Source organism: Punica granatum, chromosome 2 (genome assembly GCF_007655135.1).
Source record: "Punica granatum isolate Tunisia-2019 chromosome 2, ASM765513v2, whole genome shotgun sequence".
In the NCBI taxonomy this organism is placed as follows: Eukaryota; Viridiplantae; Streptophyta; class Magnoliopsida; order Myrtales; family Lythraceae; genus Punica; species Punica granatum.
In genome coordinates, this window is record NC_045128.1 from 15,906,482 (window position 1) to 15,917,545 (window position 11,064).

The following is an 11,064-nucleotide window of genomic DNA, read 5'->3' on the forward strand; positions in this document are numbered from 1 at the left end:
TATTTATTATTTGTTTGGTTACGTAATCCAACCCTACGCCACTCAACTTTATTATTCTTTTAATTCAATAACACAATCATTATTTTTTTCGATTTAATAATAAACAAGGTTAGGGCACCTATTGAAGAGATTGAGGGAGGAGCTGCGGAGAGGGCAAGAGTCGATCTTGGCCACCCACAATTTAGTCGAAAGGAGTGAAGGAGGAGTAGCAGACAGAGAGGGAGGAGTCGCGGACGGCGACGGAGGACTTGCGGCGGAGGCGGAAGTCGGTGTTGGTCGACCAAAAATTTCGGAGGATTGGAAATGCTTGGCAGAAGAAACAAAGGGACATTGAAGATTTTCGGATTGGAATCTTTTCGGACGGGATAAAAGAGAAATACAGAAATGGCAGAAACAAAAAGAAAGCAAAAGGGCAGTAATTTTTTTAAGTAAACTTTAAAAATAGTATTTTTTTCCTCTCGACATTAATTAAGTGAATGAAGACCCGATCAATAAGAATTTGCTAAGACTAATGTGACATGCTCTCATTTATCGAGTGAATGCCTCTCATTGCTCGAGCCTTCAAGAGCTGGCATTAATATAATATAAAAAGATTGTTTCTCATACTTTTTTTTAATTATTAGTACAATTAATTTTTAATATTAAATTCTCCAAACTTTTCATTATTTTTTTATCATTTTCTTTAATTTTATAATAATTCTCTTATATATTTTTTTTAACATTATTATAACTAATCTTTTAATAATAATTTTCTCAATTATTTTGTCTCTATCTCATCGAGTAAGAGTGGAGTTAACCAAAAGCCTTCTTAGGTAAGGTTGGTCTTCTCTTCATTCGAGCGTCATGTCTATCTGTTGTGCCATTTTCGGTCTATTTCTACTTGTACTCGATATGAGGGACATTAGTTAATGCCTTTTCAGAGTTCCCATCTCCTCCCAATAAGAAAAAGGAGACCATGGTTCATTTAATTCATCATAGAAAAAGGAGACGATGGTTCATTTAATTCATCATATATGATACAGCCTTCCCTTAAGTTTCATGCATTGATGCTCCCTCGGAGTTTCTTATCTGTTCAGTTGAGATGAGAGTGACTTGTGATGAGTCGCGACCGACTTGCTAATTAATAAGCGATTTTAACGGGCAACGTTCACTGGCTTCAGAATTATCTGCTCGCAATTATTGCAAACGAGATCCTTAAAGAAGTATCGGTACGTGGTACATCACAGATGTCGTGAATCTAAACCAGGAAGTCAATTCTGTGCGAAGCACCTCCAAGCTGCTGGCAGTTAATCCATGAAATAGTGTCCTTGTCATGTAAGCTCAGACAAGGCTTTGTGGACCATTTTGAGTGATCTAGTGGCTGTGGTCAAGCTAAAGTGGCAGGAAACATGCAATATATTACACACACACACATACATACATACATACATACATATATATATATGTATATGAGATTCTCAAATATAATCGTATCACATTCAAATCCCACCACATGAGAAACACGGGAGGGGTAAAACTGTCTTTGACAGCAACGGGAGAACACAATCATATTTTGACAAAACAACGTGATCAATGGAATAATATTACAATTATAATATAAGAGGATGTAGAACAGTGCCTATTTTGCTTGATAGCCGAGGGATTTTAAATTCGATATGTGAGACTACTCGTACTTATTTATTAATTGTTAGGATTTTATTTTGTTATACTAAGCCTATGAGCAAGGATGGATTAAAAATTTGTAATGAGAGAGTGAGATTCTTGGGACAAATAGTGAGACGATTATTTCGAATTACGGAATCAATATAAGAAATTTTATCAAAAAAATTAAGGTGTGAAAATTTTAGAATGATCAATTGACTCTTCGGTTCATCCTTGCCAATGAATCCCTTTATAACCCAAAAAGATTTTATAATCATAAAATTGCAAAAGGGCAAGGCCCTCAAGGCTCCATTTATATATTTTACTTTACTTCTTTTTTTTAGTTAATGGGGCAAGTTAATAAATATGTAAAAAATATGAAATCTTGATTGTATTTTCCTGACCATAGATCTTCCAAATTTAATTTCTTTTCCAATTTTTTTTTTAATATTTTCATTGTTCGTATGTAAGATCTCTTCTCAAATATATGAACCCTATCGCTTCGTTTGGTTTCGGAGTCGCGATTTAAAATTTTAACTTTAACTTTAACTCAATACACTATACAACAAAATATACTTTTTTAAAGTCAAACTGGTGGGGTCCACAATCCCTACATTTTTTTTTTTTTTTTCCACAATCAAAATCAAAGTTACAAATTCAAAACTTTAACTCTGAAATCAAAGTATATATTCTTGTCCGAAAAGCTAGTGAATGCATGAGCCACGAGTTAAGTTACCAAAGGTAAATGGGCTTCGGCCCCTTAATTCACCCAAAAAAAAAAAGAAAAAAGAAAAACCAAAGCCAAGTCGACACTCGACATCAACTCGAACACTCAGAACATCACGTCATCTGCGAAAAAAGAATTACTCTGTAGGGAGCGTTGCGTAATTCAATTCCGTATTATTGGCTCGTATACTTTTGTTTATTTATTTATGTATATTAATTATATATGATATAATAATAATACTATAAAATTATTGAAATATATTTTTCAGATGTATTTCTCTGCTTGCTGTATAGACAGACTGATAAATAAATTAAGGAAAATTGGGGAGAGTTGGAAGGGGCAGAGCACTTGGCAGCCTCTGCTGCTATTCGTAGTTTGCTCAGATTTTTGCCAAAAACTTGGCGTTCCAAACCGTTTCTCCCTGTACACACCACAACACGATACAACGACAGACCTCTCTCCTCTCATCTCATCACCAGACGAAGAAGAAGAGGGAGAGAGAGAGAGAGTGAAGAGATCGAATGCGACCCTTGTTTGCTTCCCTTCCCTTCCCTGCCCACCCCAACAATCATCCCTTCAATTAGCCATTTCCCACACAGCTCCCACTGATTCCATTTCGTTTGATACATTTCTGGGTCTGGGTCTCTTCCTTCTCCTTCTCCTTCTCCTTCTTCTCTGAGGAAATCTCTACCTGGGTCAGGTGCTCCAATGGCGGCGGCGGCGTCCATGGTCGCATCTCCCCTCTGTACGTGGCTGGTGGCGGCTTGCATGTCCACCTCCTTCCAGAAGGACCCTCATGCAATCAGCCCCACCTCAGCCTCCTCCCTGTCCCCATCGAAGCGGCTCTCCAGGAGGCTGAGGAGGAGGATTCTCTCCCAATGCTGCGGAGCCAGCGGCGGCAGCAGCAACAATTGCTTCTCCTCCATCTGCGGATCGAGCTTCCAGGGCCTCGTGAGCTCTTACCTCGGTTGTCTCGAGCCCTGCAACGAGTACTACAGCTCTAAGGGGTCGGCCTCCCTCGGGTTCTTCGGGGAGAACGGATTCACTTCCCTGTTCGGATCCAGGCCCGTCCGTACAAATCGCAGGCAGAGGAGGCTCAATCGAGCTGCCCGTTCCGGTAAAAAGAAATATCCAATCCCTTCTGTTTCTTTCCTTTGCCTTTCCGTCTTCCTCAGTAGCTCTTGCGAAAAAAACAAAAGAAAAAAAGAAAGACAGCTTTTTTATGTGATGTGGGTCGTCATGCTTTTCTCTTATTCGTTTATTTATTACTGTTCTGCCGTGTTTGTTTAGGACATGGGTTTTGATTGTTTGGCATTCGATGCGTTTTGTGTTTGTTCGTTTGTTCGTTTGTTTGCTTGCTTCAACGAGAATGTGCGTCTCTCTGTGTTAATTCTTTTGTATTCTTTTGGTTAAGGCGAACAAACGGAAAAAAAAGGAATCTGGGTCTTTAGGAGACTAATTCATGGCTCGCCTTTATTGCAGAGCAGCTCGATGCCGATAAAGAAAGTCTATATCGAAAGATAACCAAACATAGTGTTACTGCTGTAGTGAAAGAGGGGTTTAGAGATGTGAGTAAAAATGCCTGCTTATTTGTTGGGCTCGTAGTATGACTTGTGACCTTCAGTCGGTGATATTTATATTCAAAATTCAGAGACGATTTTGTTACCATCTCATACCAGCTGGTTTAGCTCTAAGAAGGTTGTAGAATTTACCTCACCAAATTGATTTTCCCTTTTTTTTTTTTAAACAAAGTTTTATGTTAACCTCATGATTGGGTTGGGCATTGTTATCGCTTCATGTGTCTTATGCAATTCTACTTGGTTAGCTGAAATATATGGTCTGGCACCTTGTTCACACGAAACTTGGTCTTGTCATGTGTTTCTTGTGTTCTGGCATCTCACCCCACGCACAAGCTTTTGCATGCTTTTGTTGTTTCGCCTTTTGTCTTTCAAGTGATATCTGACTATTTCTGTTCCCGTTATATTTGAACACGTATCGCATGCTTCTCTTGCTCTGTGTTTCAATTGTTTTGCCTTGGTAAAGTTCCGCTATATCTCATCCCATTATATATATATATATCAATAAGTCTTTGCAGTAAAAGAATTATTTTTTCTTTTCTTATTTGCCTTAATTTCTTCAATGTCCTAAGTTTATGAATTTCTAGTGATTGCTAGAACCCTCGTTCTTCATCATTGATTGTGTTAAACTATAGGGGAGGCAATGGCCGTGGCTCTGCAACCTGCACAGGAAGTCACCACAAAGAAGAAACCTGTTACAAAGCAGAGGCGTGTAGTTGTGACAGGAATGGGCGTGGTGACTCCTCTAGGTCACGACCCTGATGTCTTCTACAATAATCTTCTTGATGGAGCAAGTGGCATAAGTGAGATAGAGACCTTTGACTGCGCTCAATTTCCTACGGTATTTCTCCTTCATGCCCTGCTGTTCCTCCTTTTGGTTGCTTCAATCTTCAAGTCAGCATTTGCTTCCACATAACTGAATTTCTATGCATTTATTCTGGTACTTATAATCCCAGCATTGGTTGTGACAGGAAGCGATCTATGATTCTTTCTAAGCTAATGAACCTAAATATGGAGGAAGTGTGTGATAGACCTATATTGTGACATAAATGAAGGAAGTGTTTAATATTCTTGATTTTCATCTAGAAGGCATTTATAACTATTTCTGTGCATTCTTTGTTCTCTATCAGAGAATTGCAGGAGAGATCAAGTCTTTCTCCACAGATGGGTGGGTGGCCCCAAAGCTATCAAAGAGGATGGACAAGTTCATGCTTTACATGCTAACTGCTGGCAAGAAAGCATTAGCAGATGGTGGAATCACGGAATATGTGATGAAGGAGCTAGATAAAACAAAGTGTGGAGTTCTTATTGGCTCCGCAATGGGCGGGATGAAGGTAATGACAATTTTTTGTTTTGTTTTCTGTTATATAGTATTTACAAGAATGTTGCTTATGTGTTTTGCCTTGAATTTGGGTTCTATGGTGAGACATCGTGACAATTCAATTCTTGACTAAATCCTCTGTGGAGAACTTTTACGGAAAATTAAAGTCTGACTTCGTTTTTGGTAATCACTGCAGGTATTTAATGATGCCATTGAAGCTTTAAGGATTTCATATAAGAAGATGAATCCTTTTTGCGTACCTTTTGCTACCACAAACATGGGTTCAGCTATGCTTGCGATGGATCTGGTCAGTAGTCAGTTGATTTCATACCAAAATATATTGAAGAAGTATACGATTAGGTAAAATGATTTTGATCCATCTTTATTTGACCCATGAGTTCTTTCTCAATCTGCAGGGATGGATGGGCCCTAACTACTCGATATCTACTGCTTGTGCAACAAGCAACTTTTGTATACTGAATGCTGCAAACCACATAATCAGAGGCGAAGCAGTAAGTTTCTTCAAATATTGTTCAAATTGGATAAGAACAAATCTCCTTTTGATGAAGCAAATAAAGGTATTGTTTTTTTCTTACCATCTTCATATGCCTTTAATTTTTTTTTAATTTTTTATTTTGTGGTGATATTTGCAGGATGTTATGCTTTGTGGTGGCTCAGATGCGGTCATCATACCTATTGGTATTTCTTCCCTCTTTTTCACTTTTATCATTTTTCTTGAAAGTATAGTTCCCCCTTTTTATAAGTAAAATAATATGTATTACATATCAGTGAGGTAAGAAATATAAGTTTCTCATTAGGTTAGTGTTGGTTCAGGTTTGGGAGGTTTTGTAGCATGCCGAGCTCTGTCTCAGAGGAATGCTGACCCTACCAAAGCTTCAAGACCGTGGGACAGTGTAATGCCATGTTAATCACTTTTATTATGTGTTTCATAAAAGATGAAAAGAAGAATTCAGCCAGAAAAATGGAAGGACTTTTGTTATAAGTTCAACTGTAGCTGCTTTATCTTTGAAATAATTTATGCAGGATTACTTTTATGGGAAGATTGTATAATCTATCGTTATCGTGTAGTCGTGGTGTGCAAAATACTGTTCTTTAAAGGAAGTGACTAGTTTGATGTCCTTTTATCTGTTGCTAAATACCCTTTTCTCTTACCTTCATTTATATGACACTACAGAATTAATGCTGATGACTTCTTATGTTAGTCAAGGTTAATGAATTCTTTCAAGTTTTCAGAGATATCATCCGCCACTGCTTCTCTTTGGTTTATTCATTCAAGGTCATGAAGCTGAAATTAACCTGGCCTTTTTTCTTTTGGGTGGACAGAGTCGTGATGGATTTGTCATGGGAGAAGGAGCTGGAGTACTACTTCTAGAGGAATTAGAGCATGCAAAGGTATGTAATTTATGTCTTAAGTTTGTCTCCTTCACTGCTATTGATCTCTAATTCCTTTCTTCCGTGTTCTTACATAAGCTGGCTTGGATAATTTTTGGCTAGCATATTTGAAAATGATGCAAAGCAAAAATTAGTTAAGTTTACTTTCGGTAATCAGATTCATTAACCTTTTCGCTTGCAGAGAAGAGGTGCAAACATTTATGCTGAATTTCTTGGTGGAAGTTTTACTTGTGACGCCTACCACATGACCGAGCCTCACCCTGATGGTAATATTTGACTTAATGTACTTTCTCAGCTGCTGATTGAATGAATATAAATCATGAATAGTGGGCACATTCTCTGTAAAAATAAGAAAAAAGTTATCGGAGTTACTATTAGCCTTCAGTATGTAATTTATTTTTCATTTGCCTGACAAGGGTTACGTAAAAATTTGGTCACCTCGTCTATGAAGAACCATATGCGGAAATCCAATATCCATTAATTTTTTTGACAGGAACTGGAGTGATTCTCTGCATAGAGAAGGCTTTGGCTCTAGCAGGAGTCTCTAGGGAAGATGTGAATTACATAAATGCCCATGCTACGTCCACTCCTGCTGGAGATCTCAAGGAGTACCAAGCTCTCATCCACTGTTTCGGCCACAACAGTGAGGTACTTTGCTATTTTCAATTTCCATATTGTGCCTTTTATTTCGGTTTCTTTGCCTTCTTCACTATCATTTCTGGTACTTGACAAGGTTGTCTGAAATTGCAGTTAAGAGTGAATTCTACTAAGTCGATGATTGGTCACCTTCTTGGAGCAGCTGGCGGTGTAGAAGCTGTTTCAGTAGTTCAGGTGATTGAAAATTTTCTGGCTTTAAATTGTTACCTGTTCTGGTAGAATTCTGCAGCTCTATGGTGCAAGCTGCTTGCCTTTTTATTTACGAGAGAGACCCCATTTAGAATGTGAAGGGCGTGCGCTACGGCCAAAGTTATGCAGCACCCACACCTCATACAATAGGAAACTTTTTGCTCGACTGACAACAACATTGTTTGTGATTACTCCAGGGCCTTTTAACCTAGATTTTCCTATGCATGTTTGGACGATAGGTCACTGTTGGTTGGGCTTCATAGGAGAGACTAGCAAACAGGAAGTAACAGGTCAGGAAGTAACAAAAGAAATGTGATGAACTTTGATATATCTCTCTCTCTATATATATATATCCGACTTTGAGAGGGCATGATATGAACTTTAGTAAGTGGGTTTACTGAGTGGCAGAAAGAGCAGAGGCAAAGCTTGGTGGCTGATAGGGTTTAGTGAAGAAGCTTAAATTATACCTCATTCATTGTTGTGGAGTGTGCATGGACCATGTCTTAACAAAATCATCTAGGCTCGTCTTTTTTGATGCTTCATTCTGTTCCACTGGGCTTTTCTGAGTTCATGAAATATATTGTTGGTAATTGTGCAGGCGATTAGGACGGGGTGGATTCATCCAAACATTAATCTGGAGAACCCAGATGAAGGCGTGGTATGCTGCCCTGGTCACTTTACAAACTTCCTTAGAAACTTGGATACGAAAAGGGTAAATGGCAGAATTTTAATCGTGGTATATCGATCATCAGGATACGAGAGTGCTGGTGGGCTCGAAGAAGGAGAGACTGAAGGTTAAGGTCGGTTTGTCTAATTCATTCGGGTTTGGTGGGCACAACTCGTCCATACTGTTTGCTCCCTACAATTAGGACATTCCTGGTGGAATTCTCCTTGCTCTACTGAAGCGAAGGTATGTTGCTTAGTCCTTATCTGCTCTAGCTGCTGGAAGTAGGAAAGAAGACTTGGAAGAGAAGCATTTGCAATGAAACTGTTAAAGAAGTACCCAATAGAAATTTGAAGAGGAGAAAAGGATTTAAATTCGGATACTGGCCACTGATCTAAAAAAACTTCTCAAAAGAAATATGATACAGATGGAGCCTTACTCTGTCATCACCACATTGAAAATGATGATTGGAAAAATCTTGTACGTTCTTTGTTTTCAAGAATTAGAGCTTCTGAAAATTACACGAGCTGTGACAAACTTTTCCTTTGTGAAATATATGTATAGCCTTCTGTAGTTGTGGGGGGATTAGTTTCTTCTACTCTCAAGGTAATCCATGGAGAGTTCTTCTGTTACGACATGCTATTGCAAAGTTGAGGTCACTTCCGAGAAACTAATTGGAACTTGGATCTACATTTTGCAGTTTGTGAGAACTCCGACACATTGGAAGCCAAAGCGTGGGGGCATGCGAATGAATTTTGTGTTGGGATATACTCGAACTCATGGCAATGCAGACGATACTCCTTGCTAGTATTGTTACTAGAGCCCAAAATTTTTCCTCTTTTTTACCCTCCTTAAGATAGTTGTACTCCCAAGCTTTTAAACGAGCCGCAGAACAAGACAAAACTAACTCGGGCAGCGCCACTGTTGGCCTTGGTTCGATCTTTTTTTCTTTTTTGTCTTGTGGGTTACAATTGTAAAACTAGATGACTGGTTTAGATTTGGTTGGCTATTTGGTGATCAATTTGTAATGTATATTTTGATAACCCCAGCAAATTGGCAATATTTGCCTTTCCTTGCACTTTTGTGATGGAAAGTGGTTGGCTATTTGATGCACGATGTTCATACGCAATTTTGTTGCCGCCCTGCTTTACGCTGATCATAAAGGTTAGGAAGAATTTGGTATTTTTTTTTTATGGAAATGATGAGTCTCACAAGTTTAATGTAAGTAGGTGTTTTGAGTGTTGACATTTCGATGGTGAAGTTACTTGTAGAGCAATAGCAATCAACATCGACCTGCTTTAGCTGGTTTAACAACTCATCACCCACTTCAAGCAAAGCAAACTAATCCCTTTGAGGAACTACTGCCCACCATCCCTCGCTCGGAGCTATCCCGTGCTGCATTGCAAAGTCTTCTTGGCATAGTCTTCTTGGAATAGCATTGCAAAGTCTTCTTGGCATAGTCTTCTTGGAATAGCATCTTGTGGTCCCATAAATTCCAATTTCTATGCCTCTCAAACCACGGCGAATGCAGTCTCGTGTGCTACCGTGCTGTCGGCATAGGATCCGACAAGGCTCCGACCATGGCCTGAGTAGGCAGAAAAGGCCATGGGTGGAGGATGCTACCGTGCTGACAAAATGGGATCTGACAAGGCTCCGACCATGGCCTGAGTGGGCAGAAAAGGCCATGGGTGGAGGGAGCAAAAAGCCGAAGAGTGATGGGCGTTCTAAGACAAGCACTTGTCATTAAGTAGAGATCCATCTTTCTTGTCATTGAGTCGAGAGTACGGATCTCCGAGACAATTTTTCAATACCAATCTTTGCTTCCTTTTTATTTCCAACTGTATGAGGTTCAAGCTGATGTAACATGAAAACTGGAATGGAGCTACTCCCATCACCAGAGGCCTTCATGTCTGCCATGAAGAAATTTGCTTGGAACTGTTCGGCCCAGGCGCCCCCGGCAGAGCCTGAATTTGTGTTTCTGTCAGAAGTTAATAGAGAGTGTTTACATTGCGGATTACCCCCCAAAAGAAAAAGAAAAAGAAAAAGAAAAAGGAGGGTGTTCGTGAGGGAGGGATAAAAAATTTGTATTCTTGTCAAATTCACATAGGATATAAGAATATAATATACTTTCTCTTTTTCTATTAAAAGAACAAAAGAAGTCCAAAACTGGTATGCTTCTAGCAACAGCCAAAATACTTTCGGTTTTTTTGAAGGTGGAGTCGGGATGGATCCAAATAGTTTCAGAATGTTCTAATTGCTAAATGGAACTTTTTCGATTTTCTTTTCTAATTTTTAATCCAAATAAAATTCTTATTTTCTCATTAGGTGTTGTTAGTTATGATGATATTTGATAAAGATTTTTTTATAAGATTTTTTTTTAAAAATTTAACAATTTTAATAAAAATTAGATTTAAAAAAATATATTTTATGATAAGATCCGGATAAAGTAAAATATTTGATTTTCTTATGAGTACTATTAATTATTTAATCATCTAGAGAAAATTAGACCGTGCAATATGATCTTTGACATTTTTCACAAGGTGGTACAAATTGATTTAATTTCATCATATAACACAGAAGAATAACATTTTTTCATTCCCTACCACTTCGTTTTTTTCTTGTTAAAAAATGAATAAAAAATTAGCGTGGCATTTTTTTAATTTTTTTCCCTTTGGAGCCAGGTGGAACTTTGTCGGACACAAACAAATTAAATAAAATGAAAATTAATTTTTAATTTCACTTTGGCTTTTCTTTTTCTTTTTTAATTTCATATTTTTTATTGTATTAAGTTTGCTTGGATCCCACAAAGTTCTACCTATGCAAGGTTCTCCAAAGACATATGTCATGTCAGCTTTTCGTCTATTTTTTTAATGGA

General features: G+C 38.2%; 1 protein-coding gene across 2 annotated transcripts; it reads left to right on the top strand.

Moving 5' to 3' along the window:
- Positions 1-2,682: 2,682 nt before the first annotated feature.
- LOC116196220 (3-oxoacyl-[acyl-carrier-protein] synthase II, chloroplastic) lies at positions 2,683-9,314 on the top strand. 2 transcript variants are annotated; one of them, XR_004154792.1, is made up of 15 exons: positions 3,077-3,485; positions 4,581-4,786; positions 5,076-5,279; positions 5,463-5,573; positions 5,683-5,778; positions 5,920-5,965; positions 6,101-6,180; positions 6,611-6,679; positions 6,861-6,945; positions 7,173-7,327; positions 7,430-7,510; positions 8,124-8,183; positions 8,278-8,435; positions 8,754-8,795; positions 8,890-9,314. XR_004154792.1 is itself a non-coding variant. In XM_031525838.1 (14 exons), the coding sequence occupies exons 1-13, from the start codon at positions 3,077-3,079 to the stop codon at positions 8,392-8,394; spliced, it is 1,719 nt and encodes a 572-aa protein (XP_031381698.1). In that variant the 5' UTR covers positions 2,683-3,076; the 3' UTR covers positions 8,395-8,435; positions 8,890-9,314. The 2 variants fall into 2 exon arrangements, 1 of the variants encoding a protein (XP_031381698.1); XM_031525838.1 differs by lacking the exon at positions 8,754-8,795 and having other exon boundaries at positions 2,683-3,485.
- Positions 9,315-11,064: the final 1,750 nt, after the last annotated feature.

Excerpts from the sequence above, each read along its gene's own strand:
- LOC116196220 (XM_031525838.1), top strand. The coding sequence starts at position 3,077 with ATGGCGGCGGCGGCGTCCATGGTCGCATCTCCCCTCTGTACGTGGCTG. Across the intron at positions 5,966-6,100 it reads TGCGGTCATCATACCTATTG|GTTTGGGAGGTTTTGTAGCA; the intron begins GTATTTCTTCCC and ends GTGTTGGTTCAG. Across the intron at positions 7,511-8,123 it reads AAGCTGTTTCAGTAGTTCAG|GCGATTAGGACGGGGTGGAT; the intron begins GTGATTGAAAAT and ends GTAATTGTGCAG.